Source organism: Trichechus manatus, unplaced genomic scaffold (assembly GCF_000243295.1).
Source record: "Trichechus manatus latirostris isolate Lorelei unplaced genomic scaffold, TriManLat1.0 scaffold00130, whole genome shotgun sequence".
Classification (NCBI taxonomy): Eukaryota; Metazoa; Chordata; class Mammalia; order Sirenia; family Trichechidae; genus Trichechus; species Trichechus manatus.
The window spans coordinates 1,601,597-1,625,991 of NW_004444066.1; the positions used below are offsets into that span (position 1 = coordinate 1,601,597).

The following is a 24,395-nucleotide window of genomic DNA, read 5'->3' on the forward strand; positions in this document are numbered from 1 at the left end:
GCCCTGCCACCCCACTGACAAATCCAGAGCTCCCCCTGGAGAGCGCCCAGGGGTTCACCGCTGAGACAACTCAGCTCCCAGCATGGAGGAATCATAGATGGCTGCTGAGCTATGGTGTCTCCTGACACCACCTCTAGGAGGTAGTTCTCTACTACCCCTGCAACCACACAGCAGACAGGTAACCTTCACCTGGGTGGCCCACTCCCATGAACAGGCCTGGATGGGGGTACAGGTAAGATTGGCCAGAAGCTGTATGTACACCCTGGCTAATCGGCTGTGACCTGCCATCCAGGGTATGGTGACCCCAAGATGCGACCACTTCTTTATGTACTAATGAGTGGTCCTGGCTGGAGCCCTGGGAACACCACAGAGCCTTTAATACCCACCCCTGCCAGGGACTCTGGAAGGTCCACTCACCTCCTCTGGCTGCCTTCTGGGTGCCCTTCACTCCACCCCAGCCTGATCTCCTCTTCCACCCCTGCCTTTTCTTTGCTTCCTTTCCCTCCCAGATCACAGCCTCTGGGCATCCCCCATTCCTCTGGCAATGTGGGCTCCAAGACTGGCATCTAAGAGGGTAGTCTCCAGCCCCATGGAGCTGGGCTTGGGGCCCTGGCCAGGAAGCTGGAGGGCACATAGCCTCTCTGTCCGTTCACATCTACAAGACTCCATTCCGGGTTCCCCTTCTTGTCCTGGGCCTCCAGGACAGTCACCGGCTGGCCTGCCTGCAGACTCACTTCATGGCTGCTTCTGGCCACAAAGGGGTACACTGCCACCACCTGAAACACAAGGGGAACAACACTGAGATGGCCAGGCCAGCAGACAGACAAACCCAACCTGGAGATGTTTGTCCCATTCCCCCTACCTGACTCTGGTCCCCACTGCTGGCCATGCATCGCCTCCCAAGTTCATCCACTGTGCTACAGACAAGGACTACTTCTGCTACTGCTGTGGCTCATACTGACTATGTGGCAGGACTGTTCTAGCACTTGACCTGGTTTGGGTTTTTACAACAATGCTGTAATTCTACTTGCCCCATTTTTTCATATAAAGGAATTGAGACTCAGAGAAGTCAAGGAACTGACCCAAAATCACACAGCAGAACTAGAACGTGAACCTAGGCCTGTCTGACCTCAGGATGAGGGCCCCTGATCCTTTGGTGCCATCTCAGTGAGCAGAGAACTCACACCCTTTCCCTCCGCAGATCTAAGGATTCCACTTGCCCAGGCCAGTTTCTCAGCTTGGAGGAGAGATGGGGGTTGGGTGACTTGGTTACTATTTAGGGAAAGGCATTGAACTGGAGAAAAAAATAGGAACCGGGACATTTATTAGGCTAATATAGAACCTCTCTGGGCCTCAGTTTCATCATCTGCAAAATGGAAGCAATGATATTCTCCCTCCGGCTAGTTGTAGGAATTGAATGAATGAATGAAAGCATGTGGAGGGCTTCACATAGTGCCTGGTACATAGTAAGGGCTCAGTAAATGCAGGCTGCTTTTATTATTTTTATTATTTACCATTATTACTACTAGCGAAGCCTCAGGAACAATAAGGATCGAGGAGGAGTTAGGAAGGCCCCATGAACAAAGAGGAGGCAGCTGTTGTGTTTGGGTAAATGGACAGCTGTGCCAAGGTGAGAGGAGAAGGCACAGGAGTTTCTGCCACACCCCCGGGTGATGCTGCAGCTCACGGGACCCCAGGGCACTGCACCACTGTCTGAAGGCGGGCCCCAGCTCTCTCCCTTAGTTCTGTATCTTCCCTGCTCCCGCTGATGGGCAAAGGCAGGACAGAGCAGCATGTACACCAGCCCCCACAGCACCCAGAGCGGGCAGCAGAGAGGCGACCTGGCTCTTCCTTCCCATGTGAGCCCCTGATGGGGGCTCCCAGAGACACCCCCACATTGGCTGGCGCTGGGTGGCAGGGGCAACCTAATTCCCTTCCCCAGAGAGGCTGGGGCTAGGGCTAGGGCTGGGGCTGGGTGAGGTGGCCATGACTTCTGGGGGAATCTTGTGTGTCTCTGCCGAAAGGGTGGGAATGACCAGCAGGACACTGCCCTGAGAACCTTTCAGGGGTGTGGCACATGCTGGCCAGGGCTTCTGCTGGCATCCATGCAGACCCCAATGGCAGCACGTTCCAGGCTTCTCAGCTACCCGGCCTGAGGCATCCCACAGCAGCCAGTCCTCACCGCCTCTGGCTCCCTATCTGGGTCATTTCTATTGCTCATCCATCACCTCTGAAGCTCCTCCTTTACTGCTGTTCATATGATGGCAGTCTCCATTTATTGAGGTTTACAATATGTCCAGCCCGGCTCTAATATCTCATCCAAGCCCCACACTCTCCACTGAGTGTCTTCCCCGCTCAAGGACCCCATTCCTGCAATGCCAAACCCTTAATGGCTTCCCATCCCTTTTTTTTTAACTGAGATATAATTCACAGACGAAGAAATTCACCCTTTATACAATTCAGTGGTTTTTAGTATGTTCACAAGGTTGTGCAACTATCACTACTATTTAGTTCCAGACCGTTTTCATCATCCCAAAAGGAAACCCCATACCCATTAATAGTCGCTCCCCATTCCCTCCTCCCCCAGACCCTGGCAACCACTAATCTCCTTTCTGTTTCAATGCATTTGTCCACTCGAGACATTCCATATAAATGGTTTGTGACTGGCTTTTTTCACTTAACATAATGTTGTCAAGTTTCATCCATGTTGTAGCATTTATCAGTACTTCATCCCTTTTAATGGCCAAATAATATTACATCCAAGTCCCAGGGTGGTGCAAACCGTTAACATGCTTAGCTGCTAACTGAAGGGCTAGAGGTTCAAGTTCACCCAAAGGTTCCTTGGAAGAAAATCCTGGCAATCTACTTCCAAAAAATCAGCCATTGAAAATCCTACAGAGCACAGTTCTGTTCTGACATACATGGGATCACCATGAGTCAGGGTCAACTTGATGGCAACTGGTTTTTCAATATTCCATTGTGTAGATAAACCAGATTTTGTTGATCCGTTCACTTGTTGATGGACATTTTGGTTGTTTCCACTTTGGGGCTATTATGAATAGCGCTGCTATGAACAATGTGTACAAGTTTCCCTTGTGGGCCTGGCCTCGCCTCCTCTCCAGCAGCATCCTGCTCCACGCTGCCCCTTGCCCTTCCCCAGCCAAACCAGCTTCCGTCAGTTCCTCACACAGCCCTTGTCTTTCCTGCCACTGGGCCTTCACATGTGCTGTGCATACTCTCTGGAAAACTCTTCCCGTCTTTATACCAGCACAGCGCCTTCACCAAATTAATTCCTATGCACTGGTTGTATCTGAGAAACAGAAATATTCTTCTTAGAAAAACCACTCATGAACCTCTCCTACACTTGGGCTGTAGCACTTATTATTGCTATGACTTGACAATTATTCATGTGATTATTTGATTAATCACTGTGTTCCCCCATGCCCAGAATTAAAAATTTGAGGAAGGCAAGGACTATGATTTACTTTTTCTCATCATTATGTCACTCAAAGCACACTGCCTGGCCAATACTGAATGAATGAATAAACAAAGGAATCCCACTTGCCCTGCTGGTTAGGGGAGGCTGCTCGAGGGCCTAGCTCTTTACTGTTGGTGCAACAGGGGAAACTACATTGAAATCTACACCAAGATCCATTTCTCTTGGTCTCACCCCTGGTCAAGGAGCCCTGGTAGTGCAATGGTTAAGCACTCAGCTGCTAACCAAAAAGTCAGCAGTTCGAACCTACCAGCACCCCCACAGAAGAAAAGATCTGGCAATTTGCTTCTATAAAGACTGTTGTTGCTATGTGCTGCCAAGTTGGTTCTGACTCATAGCGACCGTACAGGACAGAGTAGAACTGCCCTATAGCATTCCAGGGAGTGGCTGGTGGATTCGAACTGCCAATCTTTTGGTTAGCAGCCCAGCTCTTAACCACTGCACCACCAGGGCTCCCTCATAAAGATTACAGCCTTGGAAACCCTATGGCGCAGTTCTACTCCACTCTGTAGGGTCGCTATGAGTCGGAATCGACTCGATGGCACACACCACCACCACCACTCCCCTGGTCAGGACACTGGTCCTCCAGATAGGAGGACGGTCCACCTGACAGAGGAAGAAAACCAAAGCCCCAGTACAAGGAGCCATGGGAGTCACACTCCACCCCCTGCCAGACTCACCTGGGTCATGTTTGGGACAGAGGCAACTGGGGTCAGGGTAGGCTCTGGCGTTAGATGTCGGGAATCCTTGCATGGCCCTGCCTGCCTCCTGAGCTCCTCTCCACTGGGGGCGACATGGTACAGCTCCAGTTTCCCGGCCGGAACGTACCCCCGATGTCCTAAGGGACATGCAGAACGTCATTCTGTTGTAAGCCATCTTCTCCATCCCTTTTAGTGGTAGAGGCAGTTAATGGATGCACATATCACCAACACAGCTTCTCAGTACTAAAGAGGAGCAGGAAAGGTCCTCTAGGAACCTCACAAACCATCCCCCTTCCCAGCACTTACTGTTTCTGGTTTCTGCTTGTGCACCCCCAGTGACAGGGGGCTCGTTCCCCACAAAGGCAGTCCGCTCCATTCTGAACAGTTCTGACAGAGACAGACGGCTCTTGCTTAGACTAATGTGAAATCTGCTTTCCTGGTGCTGGCGCCACTGGCCTCCACGCTCCTCTAGTGGTCACTCAGAGCAAGGCCTTTCCTCTCCCTGGGACAACCTTGCTCTTCTCCTAGTGCCCCCCGATTCTATTGCAGCAACTACTAGTGTTGTTCTGGTTGCTATCCTTATGAATCGTTATCTGAGAGCTTGCTAGGTGCAGGGACCGGCATTTAAGTATCTAGTCTTCATATCAACTCTTGAGGGTAGTATTGTTATCTCCATTTTATGGTTAAGCCAAGAGGTGAGAGAGGCCCCGAACCTTCCTCAAGATCGTGCAGTTAGTACAGCTATAGGACTGGGATTCAAACCCAGTCTCTTGACCCCAGAGGCCTAGCCTTGAATCCCCATTCCACTATTTCCCCAACTTGACTCATGAGCATTCCCTTTGTGATTTCTGACTGATTTGTACTGTTTAATTTTTAATGGGCCCACTTCTAAAAATTTAGTCCTGTACTATTCAATCATATGAATAAAATTATGGGTTTGTGGACTGGTTATGTATTTTTTCTAAAACACATTAAGATACCTAAGTAACAATTGTAATAAAAATTGTCTATAGGGGGGAAATGAGTCCCTGAGTAGTGCAAAGGAGCCCCTGAGTGGCACAGTTAAGCCCTGGGCTACTACCAAAAGGTTGACGGTTCAAACCCACTCTCCTCTAGAAACACCTTAGAAGAAAGGCCTGGCAATCTGCTTCTGAAAGGTCACAGCCAGGAAAACCCTATGGAGGGCAGTTCTGCTCTGAAACACATAGGGTCACCATGAGTCAGAAACGACTCAGTAACAACTGGTTTGGTTTTTGGTTTGGGTGGTGCAAATGGTTAACATGCTTGCTGCTAACCAAAAGGTCAGAGGTTAGAGTCCACCCAAAGGTACCTCAGAAGAAAGGTCTAGTGATCTACTTCCAAAAAATCAGTCATTGAAAACTCTATGGAGCACAGTTCTACTCTGATTCACATGGGGTCACCACAAATCGGAGCTGACAACAGAAAGTGGCTTGGTTTTTGGTTTATAGGAGGAAAAACTGTCTATGGATCCTCTAACAATAATCCTGTGTAACACTCATTTTGTGGGTCACATGCCCCACTTTGGAAAACATTCCGCTAGGCCTCACAACCATCTCCTCCTGGGGTTCATGGTGCCCCCTTGCCTCCAGGTCTGCCACACTGGTGTACCCACACCTGAGCAGCAGCACACTCCAAGAGCATGACCAGTGTACAAGGGCAGGATAATCACCTCCCTCATTCTGGATATCAGACTTCTATTAATGTAGCCACCACCCAAAACTCCCTTCTCTGTACATATCTCCTCCATCTTTCAGGGTGATGTTGAATTTCTCTCCTTCTATGTCTCTTCATAACAGTCTGTGAGGTCTCCAAAGCAGGGTGCTCATCTTACTTGCACAGAGCCCAACACACAGTAGGTGCTTGATAATGAATGCTGCAGTAAAAGACTGAGTCCTCCCCATGTCCTCCCACTGGCTTCTGTTGGGTGGTTTCCCAGAGCGAAAGGAAGGGCCCACCAGGTCCCACACGTACCCCCAGTGTCCACCAGCCAGCGGCAGCTGTTGCCTTTAGTGTCCTTGTTTTGAAGGAGGGCCACAATTTGGCCCCGAGGCAGTGTCAGGTCCAGAGTCCCAGCCCCGCTGATGCTGCTTGTGACCTGGAACAGCCTCCTGGGGCCATACTTGCTAAGGAGGGCCTGCACCTGGTGTTCAGCCCCTGGAAGTAGTGGCTGGGGAGGGGAAGGAGAGAGACAGACACAAATGCTCAGGTTAGCATGTCAAAGCCAGCACCGATGTTTGCCCACATACTGAGAACTAGGAGTCCTGGGCCCAGTCCTACCTCTGCAGTTGATGGGCTGTGTGACCCCGAGCAAGGGCCCATCCTGACTAGAGCAACAGTTCCCTCGCTAGTAGATGGTTAGATCAGATGAGAAATACATGCTCTTAGTATCTGTTATAAGTAGCCCTGGTGGTGCAATGGTTAAGCACTCAGCTGCTAACTGAAAGGTTGGTGGTTTGAACCCACCAGCCACTCTGCAGGAGAAAAGACCTGGTGATCTGCTCCCATAAAGATTACAGCCTAGGAAACCCTATGGGGCAGTTCTATTCTGTCCTATAGGGTCGCTATGAGTCGGAATAGACTCAACAGCATGCACCAAAAGGTGTGCATCATGGTTGTATCCTTTCGCCATCCTTATTCAATCTGTATGCTGAACAAATACTCCAAGAAGCTGGACTATATGAAGAAGAACGTGGCATCAGGATTGGAGGATGAGTCATTAACAACCTGCGATATGCAAATGATACAACCTTGCTTGCTGAAAGCAAACAGGATTTGAAGCACTTACTGATGAAGATCTAAGGCTACGGCCTTCAGTATGGATTACACCTCAACATAAAGAAAACAAAAATTCTCACAACCGGATCAATAAACTGGCAACAACGGGCTCAAACACAGCAACAATTGAGAGGACAGTGCAGGACCAGGTCGTGTTTCGTTCTGTTGTACACAGGGTTGCTATGAGGTGGAGCCAACTTGACTGCTCCTAACAACAAGGTGTTGAATGTGGGGTGTTAGGCAAAGGTGGCCTTCAGGGACATCCGGGCAGGGACTCTGAAATTTCCCCCATCCCAAGGTGGACACCAAGGCAGGATCAAGAACCAAGAGAGATTGATGTCTCTAAATAGGCCCTTAAACAGAAGCGCAGAGACTGTTGGGGAAGGTTTTGTTCAGAACTGTGGTGTTAGCCTGAGTATAAAGGCCAGTGGAGAACAAACATTTGCCTTTTTTCTCAAGTCTGGCAGGCCCCTACCTGTGCAGAGAACAGCAGTGCCCCCTGGAGGAACCCCAGAGGAAGCATGTGAAGATATCATCAGGGCTGCTCCTGTCCTGAGTGGCCACCTCACTTCTGCTGGGTTCTGCGTTGTTGTTATTGTGAGGTGCCATCGAGTCTATTTCAACTCCTAGTGACTCCATATGACAGAGTACAACTGCCCCATAGGGTTTCCTTGGCTGTAATCTTCACGAGAGCAGACTGCCAGGTCTTTTCTCCCATGAAGCCACTGAGTGCGTTCAAACTGCCAACTTTCAGTTAGTAGCTGGGAGCTTAACCATTAGCGCCACCAGGGTTCTGTACGCATAGCCAGATCGGTCAGGAATTTAGAGGAGGTGTGTGGTGTGGGGGAAGGGGTTAGCAGCAGTGGGGTGTACGTCTCTTCCCACCAATTTTCAACCCACCTGCAAAACACACTGGCATTATGGATGATGTCATTTGTTTCTTCTTGTTTCTCTGTTTTCTAATTGTCTATAATAAGCATAGATTCCTTTTAAAATGAGATGTTACTTTGGTTTGTTTAAGAAAGAGAAAGAAGGTTCTCGGGCTGCATTTGAGTGGCTGTGCTGTTCTTTATTTTCTGCACCCTCCTCTTTCCCCAAATCGCAGGGCACATGACACACCTCTGATAAGACCTCTGCTAGGCAACAGTGATCACTGTGGGGTGGGAGGCGGGTACAACTGTGGACCAAAAAGGAGTCAGCCTCTCCTGCTTGGAGTGGACACTGGTCCCTGATAGTCTTTGACGATCTCAGCACTCTGGCCAGGTGCGAGGGCCACCTTTCTCCTTGTGTCTCGTCTCTCCTTCCCTTTCACCCTTTTGGGGAATCTTGGGCTGTCTCCTGACCCTTCACTTCACACATGTGGGTCATATCTCCCAGATTCCTCAAATCCAGGTTATAGCATACTCTGGAAACCCCTTCTCTCTACAGCTACTTCAGTTACTTTTAAAACATATACTACCTTGGTGCACTCTTCAAGTGGACTGAAGATACTTTTTTCTCATATTTTAGAGAAAAATACTAAAAAATAGTATTTGGCCAGCTAAAGCTTTTTAAACCACAATACAGTTGAAATACTGTCCTTTGCAATTTAAAAATACTGTAGCAAAAAAAAAAAAGACTTCTTTTTCAATCTTTTTATTTATCTTAAATGCTGATATCTGAAGCAGGCTCAGTTAGAAGATGGTGAGGAAAGAGGATAAAAATTGATGAAAAACTGGTGAAGTTCCAGGTTGGGGATGTTAACGTCACCTGCCCTTTATTACAATGTTGCTTGATATAAAAATGTTTGTTTTTTCTTATTCTTGACACAAGAGCTCTGTTCTATTCTTACACTTACTGGCTATGAAGAGTATATATGTATGAGGGTATGGATCCCCAACCACCCCTCCATACTCCCAGCTCATAGTGAGAAATGAGAGAAGGAAAGAGAAAAATAAATATTTCCATGGTGTTATAGACTGAATTGTGTACTCTCCCCCCCAAAATATATGTTGGAATCCTAATCTCTGTACTGTGGATGTAATCCTATTTGGGAATAGGGTTTTCTTTGTTATGTTAATGAGGCCATTATCAGTGTAGGGCGTGTGTTAAGCCAATCACTTCTGAGATATAAAAGAGCAGGTTAGGCACAGAAGCAAGCAAGTACAGATGGGGGAAGACAGATGCCATGCCACATGAAGATCACCAAGGAACCCAGGAAAAGAAGATGAAAGGAGATTAGGACCTTCCCCAAGAGCCCACAGAGAAAGAAAGCCTTCCTCTACAGCTGGTGCCCTGAATTTAGACTTCTAGGCTCCTAAACTGTGAGAAAATAAAATTTCTGTTCATTACAGCCATTTGTGGTATTTCTGTTACAGCAGCACTAGGAAACTAAGACAAATGGCTAACAGGAAACGTTGGAAAAAGAAAGGGGAAAGCGAAGAAGGGATTGAGCCTCACCCCGCTGGCAGTAAAGGATTGAGCAGCCTTTTGGGGGCAGACACTTACTTGTATGGTGGGAGGTGGCAGCACTTTCTGGAAGTTGTCTTTGAAGGAGTGAAGCTGGTTACCGGTCTGGTTTAGCACGTCTTCCACAAGCTTCCTGAAGTCGGGCTCAGAGACATGGCGGTGGGGCAGCTGGGTGGGGGACAGACGTTGTCAACAGAGTATTCTTTGGGAGGGAGGCGATGAAAACCCTGGCAGCACACATACTAGCCCCAAGTGTGTTAAAAAGCCCTTTGTTGTCATGGTCACCTATTGTTTTTGCCTGCCTACTGCCCCACTTTCCTTCAAGAAACTGTCCCTTGACTCCGACAGATACTTGTACATGAATATTCATCACAGCATTATTTGCAACAGCCAAAAAGTGGAAACAACTTAAATGTCCATCAACAGATGAATGGACAAACAAAATGTGGCGTATACATACAATGGACTATTCCTCAGCCATGAAGAGAAAAGTCCTGATACAAGCTATACCATAGATGAACCTTGAAAACATTACGCTGAGTGAATTAAGTCAGTCACAAAAGGACAAATATTGTATGATCCTTCTTACGTGAAATATCTAGAATAGACAAGTGTTGTTACAGATTGAATAGTGTCTTCTCAAAATGTCTGTCAGCTTGGTTAGGCCATGATTTCCAGTATTGGGTGATTGTCCACCATTTTGTGATCTGATGTGATTTTCCTGTGTTGTAAATCCTAATCGCTGCCTGTGGTTGATGAGGCAATATTAGGTTATGTTAAAGAGGATTAGGGTGGGATGCAACCCCCTTACTCAGGTCACAGCCCTGATCTGATGTAATGGGAGTTACCCTGGGGGTGTGGCCTGCATCACCTTTTATCTTACAAGAGATAAAAAGAGAGAGAAGGGAGCAGAGAGATAGGGACCTCCTACCACCAAGGATGAAGAGACAAAAGCAGAGCGTGTCCTTTGGACCCAGGATCCCTGTGCTGAGAAGCTCCTAGACGAGGGTAAGATTGACGACAAAGACCTTTCCGTAGAGCCAACAGAGAAAGAAGTCTTCCCCTGGAGCTGGCACCCTGAATTCAGACTCCTCGCCTTCTAGACTGTGAGAGAATATATTTCTTTTTGCTAAAGCCATCCACCTGTGATATTTCTGTTATATAGTGGCACTAGATAACTAAGACAAGTGTATAGAGATCAAAGTTGATTAGTGGTTACCAGGGACAGGAGGGAGGGAGAAAGGGAGAGTCATTGTCTAGGAAGTAGTATCAGTCAATGGTGATGGAAAATCTAGCAATGAATATGGGTAATGGTTGCTCATCATTATCAATGTAATTAATGTCACTGAACTGTACATGAAAAAATGTTGAATTGGCAGATTTTAGGTTATATATATTTTTACTACCACAATTTTTAAAAAAAAGAAAAGAAAGTGCCCTCTGTGGGGACCTACGGGGGTCCTCTATGGTGGTGTCCCGCAGGAGCTCTAGCCACAGGACAGTGGTCATGGAATCCCTTCCTCCTGTCCACAGTGGTTGGTCCAGGCATAGACAACGGACCCGAGCAAGGCCAGTCGGAATCCTCCCATCAGATTTAGTATATAAAGGCTGAGAACGAGAGGGTCACTCTTCCTTTGGATGATGAGTCGTGAAGGTAAGTGCTTGGAGCTGTCAGTAGCCATCTCTCCCACCATGTGGGAAGAAAGCCTGCCTGAGAATAAAGTGAACCCAGAGAGGCAGACAGAGCCAGGAGACGGAGTGGAAGTCCGAGCCCTGACAACATGTACTGAATGTAGCTGTGCTGGAGGCTTGATCCCCTCTGGGTCTCCCAGTCAATAAATTCTTCATGCTTAAGCTGCTGTGGTTTGGGTTTCTGTTACCTGTAACCCACAGAGTTCTGACTAATGCTCCGTCCTGAGACCCTGACTCTGTTAATCTCCTGCATTCTCATCAGGCAACCTAGGTGCAAGCAAGACCCCACAGCTAACAGAGACGTGTCCTCTGCTTGTTACCAAATTCATTGGTTTGTCACCAGACTCAAAAGCTCGGGTTGTGACATCTAGCCTTTCTACCCCCAGTATGCAGACAGGTTGGGTTTTCTACCATGGAGACCCTTCCCAGGCTCCATGGAGACTTGCACAGGTGAATGGACATGGGACACAGATGAGGCAGGCTGGCATCAATCCCTGACAGGCCCCAACGTCCAAACAGAGAATGGCGTCTGAATTCCCTCATTTTCTGCTTTTGTAAAGCTGACTTCCCCCTACTGGCATCCCATAACACCCCTCAAGCCCTACACATCCCAGCCTAAATACAAGCAGTCTGGCAGCCCTAGAGAGAAAACTAGAGGACCGAAGGACAGTGAAAAGATCATCTAATTAGATTTACCCTCCTACCTTCCAGAAAGATGCTGTCAGCTGCTGTCAAGTCGATTCCAACTTATGGCAACCCCATGTGTGCAGAGTAGAACTGCTCCGTAGGGCTTTCAAGGCTGTGAACTTTTGGAAGCAGATCACCAGGTCTGTCTTCCAAAGCACCTTGCATTGGGTTCAAATGGCCAACCTTTTAGCTAGTAGCTGAGTGCTTAACCGTTTGTACCACCCAGGGACTCCTCGGCAAAGATAAATGCTCCTTTTTGCAGGATGGTTCAGGTCTAATTCAATTCAAAGAGTGTCTGAGACAGAACTCTGTACTAAGTGCTGTTGAAGGCCAAGAAGAGGAAAGGCCACAGTGCCAGCCCTCCTCAAGGAGCAGAAACTCCTTCATCAGTCAGCCGAGCAGAAGGCAGGCTCTGGTAAGTGCTTAGAAGGATATTGTAAGGGCTGCTGTATTGAAGACAGGCAGATGGACTCGCCCTTTGGGGAGGGGAATTCTGAGGGCCTCATGGAGACTCAGTCATCTATCAGATACTTGGAGAGCTCCTGCTCTGCACTAGGCACTGTGAAAGGCGGGGGTAGGGGGGGACGCTGGAGAGGGACGTTCCAAGCAGAGGGAGGACCTGTGTGAAGGGAACGTGGGTACACTCAGACTGATTGTGCTGCAGGGAAGGGGCTGCAGCCTAGAGTGGGACTCCAGGGTGGGAAGATAGGGGATAAACTTTAGAGGAACGTTCATGCAAAAACTGGACAGGGAAGCTGAGACAGTTAAGAGGCAGCATGAAGCACAGGAAATAGATACAGGTGCCCTCTGGGGTGCGGTATGAAGAGTATTTAAATTGTTCCTAAGATCAGACCCGTAGGTCACTCAGCTCTGATGGTGGAATCAGAGCAAGAGAGGGAGAGAGAAAGATCTGGAAGCAGTCGGGTAGTCTTTCCTAGCTCAACCTCCATCCTCCGAATTCCAGAATCAAAGTTTGTGCTTGGAGGTTTGTCCAAGCCTCTGCAACCTACCATGCTTTCAGTCGGCAGCTCCCCTTAGAGCCACGGGCTGTGAGCACTGTGATTTGGAGTCCACACCCTGGAGTTGAACCGCCAGGGCTCAAATCTTACTATTAGCTGTGTGGCCTTGGGCAAGCTACTTAACCTCTCTGTGCCCTGGCTTCTGTATTGTTGAAATGAAGATAATAATAATAATGCCTACTTTGCAAGCCTGTGCTGAGGATTAAATGAGATAATGCATGGAAGGTACTCCAAACAGGTACAGAGGAAGCACTCACGAGGGGCTGGCTGTTAAAGTAGGAACAGTAGCAGGCTGTGACATTCCTGACTGTGTACAAGGGACCTTCTGTCTCCGTTACCAACTTCTATACACCCCAGAGATTGGCCCCAGGTCTGCTATTGTCCCACCTTCTCTGCTTCTGGGAACAGTCTGGAGCCCCAGTGCTATCCTTGCTTTATGGTCTGACTCCATTAATGAAGGGAGAATATGCATGAGAGAGATCCAGAAGGTCCCCGCTCCCTCCTTCTCAGCACCTGACGGCCTGTTGGAAGGCCTGAACTTGCTCCACTGCAGCCCCTGCAAACAGCTGGCAGAAGAGGCTGCAAGGTCTTGACTGACCATCAGCCAAAGGCGCCCCAGTACAAGAGGCCTTACCTGGGCCAAGCTGCACTCTGCCCTCTGCAGCACTTGCTTTGCAAAGTCCTGCTGTAGAGCCACGAACGTGCGCAGGATCTGGCCCAGCCACCGCAGTGTTAGCTGGTTAAACTGTGGGAGCTCAGCCACTAGCAGGGAGTTGAGCGCCTGGTATGTGTGCCGGGCCGCCTCCTCCTCGTAAGACACACTGCCCACTTCCAACAGCTTCTCTTCCACCCTCTCAAAGTCCAGCAGTTTGTCCAAACGTTTCTTGATCAGGTTCCGAGGGCCAGCAAGTACTCTGGCCAGGCTGCACAGTGGCCGCCATACCAGGCCTTCCAGCCGCTGCTTCTGTGGGGAGACGTGAGCTTGGGAGCCTTGAAAGGAGTAGGCAGGAGGTGGGGGCTGGGAGAAAGGGCTATGGAGGCAGGCAGGACCGGGTTCCAGTTCCACCCTCACCAACTAACTCTGACCTTTAGCATGTTATCTAACCTCTCTATGCCTCTTATCTTTGCCTCTGAAAAATGAGAACAATGCACATAAAATAAGCTTAGTAGAGTGCCTGGCACAGAGTGGGCATTCAATACATGCCAATTCTTAGTGTCATTATTGTGCAAAGAGTATAGAATGGTGGTCAACAGCATAGTCTTTGGGGCTCAGATCCCAGCATGCCATTGACCATCAGTATAGTCTGGGAGGTGACCCCCTCTGGGCCTCAAGCCTTCATCTGAGGAATGGGGCTATTAATAGTGTCTACCCCACAAGTCATGTTGTGAGGACTAAATGAGCTAAAGAGTATAAAGGGCTTAGCACAGTGTCTAGCAGACAGTGAGACTCAATAAAGGTTAAAACGAGCGGCCATCGAGTCGATTCTGACTCATGGTGACCCTTTATGTGTCAGAGTAGAACTGTGCTCCATAGGGTTTTCAATGGCTGATTTTTCAGAAGTAGATCGCCAGGCCTTTCTTCCAAGGCTCCTCTGGGTGGACTCGAACCTCAATCTTTTGGTTAGCAACCAAGTTCGTTAACCATTTGCGCCACCCAGGGACTCCCAATAAACGTTAGCTGGGGTTATTTTGATCAGCAAAATGCAATAGTAATAATCTCTGCCCTGCCAACTATCCAGGGCAGTTATGGATGTGATAATCAAGTAAGGTACATGCCTTCTAAGTATTATTCCTGTAGGCTCTGCCACCTGCCTAACAAAGAAAGGGGAATAGACATTCCACTTACAAACTCCAGGAAGGCCACAAACTGAAGCTCTCTTTCCAAGTGGCAGTACTGTGCCACAGGCCCGTCGGGGATGTCCAGATTGTATTCGTGCGGCCTGAAGCGGAGGAAAGTCTGGTCTCCGGCAAACGAGAGACATTCAATCACAGCCTGTCGTTACCCATGAATCTCCCCACACCATTCCATCCAAGTGGTTGCCCTGTCTCTCTGTACACCTACAGGGATGCATACGGCCAATTCTATCCTTGCACAACTTGGAAGATTGGAAAGCTCTTCCTTAGACTGAGCCAAAATCTTTCTCCCTATTCCAGACTTCACACATTTGCCTACCACCTTTTTGGTTTCTGATATATCCATATCCCATGTGTTCTATTACTATTTCTCTTTAAATCAACTAACTGTTCCTATTTAAATTTAAAAAATCCCTTTATATATATATGTGTGTGTGTGTTTGTGTGTGTGTGTTTTTGTTATGTGCCATTGAGTCAATTCCAACTCATAGTGACTCTATATGACAGAGTAGAACTGCCCCGTAGAGTTTCCTAGGCTTATGGGAATAGATCACCAGGTCTTTTCTCCCAAGGAGCCAATGGGTGGGTTCAAACCACTGACTTTTCTCTCTCTCTCCCTTCTTCCCTCCCCTCCCCCTCTCTCTCTATATTGTTCAGCCATAAAAAGGAATGAAGTTCTAATACCATAACATGATGTATAAACCTCGCAAACATATGCTAAGTGGAAGAAAAAAAAAGCAAATACAAACTCACTGCCATCGAGTTGATTCCGACTCATAGTGACCCTATAGGACAGAGCAGAACTGCCCCATAGGGTCTCCAAGGCTGTAAATCTTTACGGAAGCAGACTGCCACATCTTTCTCCCATGGAGTGGCTGGTGGGTTTGAACAACCGACTTTTTGGTTAGCAGCCAAGTGCTTTAACCACTGTACCACCAGGGCTCCTTAAGTGAAAGAAGCCAGACACAAAACGACAAATATTGTATAATCCCAAGTATATGAAATATCTAGAACAGGCAAATGCATACAGGCAGAAGTTTATTAGCGGTTACCATGGGCTGCAGAGGGAAGGGCGATGGGGATTTACTGCTTAATGGATACACAGCTTCTGTTTGGGGCGATGAAAAAGTTTTAGAAACAAATAGTGATGACGGTTGCACATCGTGACTATAATTAGTGCCACTGAATTGTACACTTAAAAATGGTTAAAATGGCAAACTTTATGTTACGTATATTTTACCACAATAAAAAATAAAAGGAAATAAGGAATGGAAGTTCTAATGGGGTGGGGGGGCGCACCTTTACGATGACACCACAAAGGGAAAACCAATAATAATCGCCATAAATAAATGTGTAGAAATAATTGCCATAAAAACAAAACAGTGTTATTAAATTCTGCCTGGATATCTTGCCTGCTGAAGACTCCTAGCCTCAGGCAAGACATAGCAGCAAAACAGGCTTTCACTTGACTGGGGCCGAGGATTAAAAAGAGAATAGTCGTCCAAATAGTCGTCCTATCCTGCAAAGCCAGACTTATCACTCTGGCCCTTTTGGTTTAATCTCCCAAAGCCCAATACTGGCACGCCCTGCCATTCTCTTTCATGACCTGGCTCTGAGCACTCCCCTTCTGCTCACGCGCCATAACGGTATCCCAGCTGTCCAGATCCTTCCTCTGGGGGCCCAGGAGGGAGCATGATCAAGCAGGGGGATCTCATCCACATGGAGGAGGGTGGAACGACGACCTCCCTCCTTCTGCACACTCCCATGAATGCCACCCGTTTCCCAAAGATGCCATTGTGGTCTCTGACCAAGCCAGTTTGCACAAATGTACATAGCTGAGAACAAAATCACATAAAGGGAACAGAGTGTTTGGAATGAGTCAGCATCAGTGACAGGAATGAAGGGGAGATTTTGGCACAAGGAAAGTGATGTGCTAGACGGACATGCAAACTGGTGGCTGACTTCAGTCTGTAGAGGTATGTTTCCTTGAGCCTGTATGATATTTAAATTTTAATTTAATTAGTTGTTCATATTTACATATCAGGAGGTTTCACCTAAAAGTCTGGATTTCCAGGTTGTATTTTTTTTTCCTTAACTTTAGAAGAGCCAGCCATACCAGGCCCACATTCCCACAGAGCAACAACTCACCAGAATGCAGTAGTGTCTGCCCCTTTAGATTTATTCATTTGTTCATTCATTCAAATTTCAAATATTATTACGTGTTTAATTCTACTGGAAAAGTCTCATAAGCAGCCTATTGTCTCATACACCTGCACACTTGACTCAATAATATCATCTGCCTGGCCTCTAGGGACCCGAGTTTGTGCCCCGTGCTCTAAGTGCTGGTCTGGCAGGGTCCCTCTGGAGGGATCTGACCACAGTGAATGTCGACACTGTGCAGTTGGAATCTTGACCCCTGAGAGCTCAGTGGTCTAATGTTCTATGGACAAAGGAGCAGTTGCCAGCAGATGACCTCATCTGACTGAATGACCTCATCCATTTGGTTCCTGTAGCTGCTGCCTTTGTCAGTTGGTCTGATGGGCCCCACATGCCTCCTGTCCGGGGAACCCAGACCCCAGACCCCACCCATCATTAACTCTGCAGGTCCTCACCTCCAGGTTACCCAGGTAGGCAGCCACGTTGTTCTTCAGCTCGGTCACACACAGCGACACCCAGTGGAACCTTTCTTCCAAGTCATCAAATTCCTTGTCTTCCGTCTGCAGATGGTCAGTTACACACGTGAGGGTGGAGAAGATCCACAAGAGGGCAGTGTATACCTGACGCCCACATTCTAAGTCTTCACTGGAGACCACCTTTCCACAGACACGCCCACCAGAGCCCCCTCCTTCAGTTAAGAGGCAGGATTTAAAAAAAAAGAAACTGCCATTGAGTTGATTCCAATTCACAGCGACCCTGTAGCAACCCTGTAGGACAGGGTAGAACTGCCCTGTGGGGTTTCCTAGGCTGTAATTTTTACAGAAGCAGACTGCCACGTCTTTCTCCCATGGAATGGCTGGTGGGTTTGAACCACTGACATTTTCGTTGGCAGCTGAGTGCTTTACCACTGTGCCACAAGGCTCCTAGAGGCAGGACAGCTTAGTAGTTTTGCATTCAGACACCTACACATATGGGTCCTGGTTCATTCACTTCCTAGCTGTGTGACCTTGGGCAAGTGTCTTACCCTCTCTAAGCCTCTATTTTCTCAGCTGCAAAATGGGGCTGATAAGAACACCTACTTCATTGTAAGGCTAATAAGAACAACTACTTCATTGTCTGGCTCAGAGTAAGCACTCAATCAACTTGAAATGTTACAGGTAGCTACTGGAGGACAGTTCCTTGCCTAGACCCAGAGACCAGCTCTCCTAGTCTATAAAGAAGCCCCAGAGAAAGAGTAGCACAAGACACAAGGGAGACGCCCTACCTTGGTTCTTCTGAAGCAGGCTGGAGTCCCAGCTCTGCCTCTTCCTGGCTGTGCGAAGTTAGGAAGTCACCTTACTCCCTAAGCCTCAATTTCCACATTTCAAAAGGAGTTTACACCCCCTGCCCTGGTGGTGCAAAGGTTAAGCACTTGGCTGCTAACCAAAAAGTCAGTGGTTTGAACCCACCAGCCGCTCTGTGGGAGAAAGATGTGGCAGTCTGCTTCCGTAAAGATCGCAGCCTTGGAAACCCTATGGGGCAGTTCTACTCTGTCCTACACGGTCGCTTTGAGTCGGAATCGACTCAATGGCAATGGGTTTTTGGACATCCCCCCTGCACAGGGCCCCAAGCCTATACTCACTCTGGGCACGAGCCCCGCCTCCTGCTTCAGCAGCTGGCTCAGCCGGGTGGTCTTCTTGGAGAGAGTGTGTGTGTTGATGCAGGCCAGTCGCTCCCGCAGGGTCCGCTGCTCCACCCTTGTGTACTTGGAGGCTGTGCAACAGAGAAGGAGGAGAGCATGGTGCCCAAAGCCCACCCAGGACAGCAAGCATCCCTGACAAGCTGCCCATGTACCTGCTCCAGCCCTCTGCTCCATCGTGATCACAGCCAATTAGAATGGGAGTACCATAGTAAAAGTAGAGGGCCCGGAGTCCTCAGACCAAGTCTGAGTCCTGGCTGAAGTCCTTCTTGTCTGCTTCACTTTGGCAAGGCACTACATCCTGGGGTTCAGTTTCCTCATCTGTAAAACGAAGCTAGCAACTTTGCAGGGTTGCTGGGAGGATCACACAAGATGATGGGTCTGAATGTACTTTCTGACAGGGGTCCAAGTGAGAGGTGATTTGCCTGAGGTCCCTCAGCCAATGTTAGCCTGGCCAGGCTGGGAACTTTACTTCCCAACTCCTAGCTCAGTGCTTTCAACTCATCTGTCAACCTGGATGGAGAAGCAAGTGGAGGAAATCCAAAGCTACCAGATGTAGTATGGAGTAGTGGTGAAGACCCCAGGCCTGAGTTTGAAACCTGGCTGTCACTTAGCAGCCCTATGGCGTGGAACAAATGATTTAAGCTCTTATTTTACCTGCCTTTGAAATGGGGCTACAGTGTCAACCTCAGAGGGCTGCTGCAAGGAACAAACAAGATAATGAATGAAAAAAACATAGCATAATTAGCCCTTAATAAATGCTAGCTAAATTATCTTTATATATTGTCTGAGTTGTGCAAAAGAGGTTTTCTCTACTTGGGACTGCTTCATTTTCCAAACCATTCTGTTTTAACCTGAGAGGCAGGGTTTCTCCTCTAGAGTGAAGCAGCCTTGTGATTTGGATGGACTTGATCTCACTTGGCTTAAGGCGTGGTTGCTGACTGATGCAAACAAATCCATATAATCCCATTCCCCTGGCCACAATGATTGGTTCAAAGAAGGGCACACAACTCAGGCCTAAGCCAATCAACACATGCATGACATTTTCCTAACCATGGTGACTGGAGAGGATGAACGTATGACTCAAGTATATAGCCCTATCAGAGTGAAGTTCAGACTTAATTCTGATGACTAAGGGGAGAGGGTGTGGTGTGCAGATGTGTCTTGGAACAGAAATAGCTATTTATTATGATGAAGGACGTCAGCTGAAGATGAAGCTGACGCACAGAAAAGATCAGAGCCAAGCGAATTATAGGGAATTACAGGGAAATGGAGTCAGCACTCTGATCAATCCCTACCGAAAGCCCACATTACCTGTGGACTTGTGGTTATACAAGCCACTACATTCCCTTTGTTGGTGAAGCCAGTTTGAGACGAGCTTCTGTAATTGGAAGTATTATCACGGAGGTAGTCCCTAAATGTCCACGTCCTTACCCACTTCCTTGCGCATCTTGTACTCATTGATGTTGGCGTTCACGTCCTGAAGGGCAGAGGTAGCCCTCTGAAGGAGAGGGTAGGCATTGGCCTCAGGGGGTGTGTTCTCCAGGATTTTCTGCAGCAGCAATGGGTACTTGGTGATCCTCTGCAGAGGGGTTACCAGTACGAAATCAAGACCTGAAGATCCGGCTTGCGGCCTGAGGGAGAAGGCTGGTGTTAGCAGGTAAAGCCCACCCTTCGAGGTACAAGGAGCTCTACCATTTAACTCACTGTGTGATCTCAGGCAAGTCACCCTCCCTCTGTGGTCCTCAGTTTCCTCATCTGTAATTTGAGAGAGCTAAATGTCAGATGGAGCCATGGTGGGGCAGTGGTTAAAGAGCTCAGGCTGCTAACCAAAGGGCTGGCAGTTCAAATCCACCAGCTGCTCCTTGGAAACCCTATGGGACAGTTCTACTCTGTCCTGTAGGGTCACTATGAGTTGGAATCGACTCAGTGGCAACTGTTTTTTTTTTTTTTTTTTAATGTTAGATGACTACCTGGGTGGTATAAACATTAAGTGCTCAACCACTAACTGAAAGGTTGGAGGTTCAAGTCCACTGAGAGATACTTCAGAAAGGTCACAGCCATTGAAAACCCTATGGAGCACAGTTCTACTCTGACATACATGATGTTGCTATGAGTCGAAATCAACTCAGTGGCAACTGGTTTTTGTTTCTGTGTTAAGATGTTAGATGGGGGGACACTGGTGGTTCCGTGGTAGAAGTCTTGCTTTCCATGCCGATTCAGGTTTGATTTCTGGCCAGTACACCTCACGTGCAGCCACCACCTCTCTGTCCGTGGAGACTTGTGTGTTGCTATGATGCCGAACAGGTTTCAGTGGAGCTTCAAGGCTAAGGTGGACTAGGAAGAAAAGCCAGGCAATCTACTTCCGATAATCAGCCAATGTAGGTCCAGTGGATCACAGTGTTAACCATTACACTGTGCATGGGGTCACCATGAGTCAGGGGCTGACTGGATAACAGTAACAAAAGATGTGAGATGGATACTGTCAGTTCTCACCTTACCCCTTGTCTGGGCCTTGGTTCCCCATCTATACCAAATCCAGTGGTCGGTTCCTGCCCTCGGTTTATTCAACATCTCAGCAGCAGACACAGCTGACCGCTCTTCTTTCTTGAAACACTTTCTTCTCTTGGCTCCTGAGACACCCTCCATCCTGTTTCCCCTCACACTCTCTAAGCCACTCTCTCAGCTCTCTCTGCTGGCCTCTCTCCAAGGCTGGAGCACCTGGGGCCTCCTCTCCTCCTGTCCCCTTACTCTCCTAGTGACCTCATTTAGTCTCAGGCTTTAAACACATCCTGAACCCAGACTCCACCCTCGGCTTCTGCCCAGAGCTTCAGACTCACATATTCAACTGTGTACTGGCATTTCCACTTGGATACATCCCCCACACAACTCTACACATTGGGCACCCATGCAACATTTCATTTAAACAAGTGGTTCTGATGACTTAAAGAAAAAAAAAAGAAGTTTAAAAAATCACAGAAACTTAATTTTTAGAGATGCATTTAAAGTATTTGGGGACAAAATGTTGTAATATTGGTAATTTCCTTTAAATAGTTTAGCCTAAAAATAGATGAAGCAAACATAACAAAATGCTGAGAGTTGTTACTTTTAGGTGATGAGTATGTGAGTGTTCATTATTCTATTTTTCCATAGGCTTAACATTTTTTATTAAAAAGAGTTAAAAAAAAAAAATCTAATGGTGGTGAGGTCCCTTCCAGGTGCACCATTTGATGCATTGATAACTATTTCTAGTGGCCTTCTTGATGACGCCTGGAATTTGCAGAGCGTTCCCCAAGTCAATGGCATCAGGGAAAAGGCTTCACTAGTCTGTCCTTGATGATGACTAGGAACCCTCAGGTTGGCCTTCCAAGAATCCCACAAGGGTCTGTCAAATGCCCAAGTATGCCTTCTCCAAGAAGACTCACAAATGCTGCTCCAGACCATTCTCTGGCCCCTCTCCTTTAGCCTCTTACTCTTCTTCCTAAGGAAAAATCTCCAGACCAAATGTCCAGGAAAGATCAGCCACGAGGCCAAGAAGAGACATAGCAGGTGGAGCCCCCTCAGGGCTGCAGGGGGTGGGAAGGAAAGGTGAGCAGCAGGATTACCTGGCAAGACCTGACTATGCTGACTCCAACTCATGGTGACCCCATGTGTGTCAGAGTACAGCCATGCCCCACAGGGTTTTCAGTGGCTGATTTTTCAGAAATAGATTGCCAGGTGGTTCTTCCAAGTTCCTCAGGATGGACTCGAACTTCTAACCTTTCGGTTAGCAGCCAAGTGTGCTAACCATTTACACCACCCGGGGGCTCCCCTTAAAAAACTAATGCTCAAGCTCGTGCGCGAACACTCTCTGTCTGTCTATAAACATATAGAAGAACATTTGGAAGGAAAATGTTAACTACTGAAGGAGGGATGGGGAAATAGGAAGTCGAGGGGGGCAGACTTTTTACTTTAATACTTGTGTATTGTTTGGATTTTCTGTTTTTCAGTGAGCATGTATCAATTTTATATTTAAAACAAACAAAAATAGCCATTGAACTGTAAACTTTCACCTAAAACACAATTTAAAAAAAAAAAAAAAAGGCCAGTGAAGAAGAACAGGTTATTTGCCTTCTCCAAACACTGCGGCCTCTGCAGTCATTCTGGAATTGCAGGTGCTTTGCGCAGGATTGATCTGCTTCTGCAGGCGGCCTCTTCTACGTGTTATACCATTGGGGCTGTCCTTCCTAAGGCAGAGTTCCTGCTGGGCGGGGTGCCAAGGCCAAGCCTTTTATCCTTGGCCCTCTGGTGGGTTGCGTTGCCTAAGGGACAAGATAAAGGGAACACTCCACCCACTCACCACCCAAATAAAGGTTGGGAGCAGCATGCACTTTGGAATCACAAAGAATCTAATTGAATGGTGTCTTTTCTCCTAACCTTCAGTCAGCCAAACCCCAAGATCATAAGCACACAAAAGCCAAGATTACTGTTTCAAGAGGGAGGAGCTCAAAAACCAGGCTGACAGGAAGTGTGTCGTTTCTGGAGCAGAGTTAGACCTGAGGTTCCCACCGGGGGGGTTCTGGAAATGCATAGACTAGGAGATGCTACAGGCATCCAGTGGCTAGGAGCCAGGGGTGCTGCGGGTCCTGTGAAGACAGTCCTGCACTATGGAGAACCGTTCCCTGGCTCATGAACCTTTGAATATTCAGAGACTGAACGAATGCCTTAAGATGTGCTGCAATTTCAAGCACCGAGATGTGTTTTTCAGACACGTGAACTCCATCCAGTCACACGTCATGAAGCTGGGAATTATGACCTCATACTCATAAATAAGACCCAGGCCATCTACAAGAATATCACACTTAGCCTCCAGAATGTAATGTTATCCCTACTTCAGTTATGTTATTTCCTTCTTTCTCTTATCACATACAACAAAGTCAGGTTTGTATCATTTTTAAAAAACTCTGTTGCCTTCGAGTCGGTTTCGACTCCTAGCAACCCTATAGGACAGAGCAGAACTGCCCCATTGGGTTTCCAAGGAGTGGCTGATGCATTCAAACTGCCGACCTTTTTGGTGAGCAGCCAAACTCTTAACCACTATGCCACTGGGGCTCCTTGTTATCATTACTAGATGTCATTCTAGGTTACACACATTCTCTGCTTTTTCATTGTTCTGTACTTCTTGTACAGAATGGCTTCTGATTCTTCTTTCCTTGAATTCAAACTTATTCATTGTAAGTAGATGCAAGCATCCGACTGCTTCATGACATCTTCTAGTGCAGTTGTGCCCAAGCACTTGCACACTATAAACTACACTCCTTTTATTTTTCCTTTATAAAAGAATTGGACCATTATATTGATTTTTTTCAGTTATGTACATAAGGTTTGGAAATCCTGGTGGTGTAGTGGTTAAGAGTTTGGCTGCTAACCAAAAGGTCGGCAGTTCGAATCCACCAGGCGCTCCTTGGAAGCCTCATGGGGCAGTTCTACTCTTTCCTGTAGGGTCACTATGAGTCAGAATCAACTCGACAGCAAAGGGTTTGGTTTTTATATAAGGTTTTACATATATACACATATATGTACGTAAGTACATATGTGTGTATTTATACACGTACATACAGATTGAGATCGATCTCAGAATAATACATGTATTTAATATTTGTTATAAAAAGGGGCCATTAAGACCAATAAAGAGTCCCTGGGTGGTGCAAAGGTTAACACACTTGGCTGCTAACAAAAACACTGGTGGTTCGAGTCCACCATAAGGTGCCTCAGAAGAAAGGCCTGGTGATGGGGGGGGACTCAGCCATTGAAAATGCTATGGGATACAGTTCTACTCTGATACACATTGGGTCATCATGAGTCAGGATGGGCTCAAAGGCAGCTGC

At 47.6% G+C, this 24,395-nt stretch overlaps 1 protein-coding gene across 1 annotated transcript in view; it reads right to left on the reverse strand.

The window, feature by feature from the left end:
- Window positions 1-530: 530 nt before the first annotated feature.
- Window positions 531-24,395, reverse strand: part of ARHGEF37 (Rho guanine nucleotide exchange factor 37) — a 39,782-nt gene continuing 15,917 nt past the window's right edge. Inside the window, exons 4-12 of the mRNA XM_004384907.2 lie at window positions 19,963-20,162; window positions 18,472-18,602; window positions 17,306-17,410; window positions 14,686-14,796; window positions 13,474-13,803; window positions 9,481-9,609; window positions 6,190-6,385; window positions 4,177-4,334; window positions 531-776 (exon numbers count right to left, since the gene is read on the reverse strand). Of these exons, the coding sequence (XP_004384964.2) occupies window positions 567-776; window positions 4,177-4,334; window positions 6,190-6,385; window positions 9,481-9,609; window positions 13,474-13,803; window positions 14,686-14,796; window positions 17,306-17,410; window positions 18,472-18,602; window positions 19,963-20,162 (1,570 nt within the window). The 3' untranslated portion in view covers window positions 531-566. The remainder of the gene's footprint in view (window positions 777-4,176; window positions 4,335-6,189; window positions 6,386-9,480; window positions 9,610-13,473; window positions 13,804-14,685; window positions 14,797-17,305; window positions 17,411-18,471; window positions 18,603-19,962; window positions 20,163-24,395) is intronic.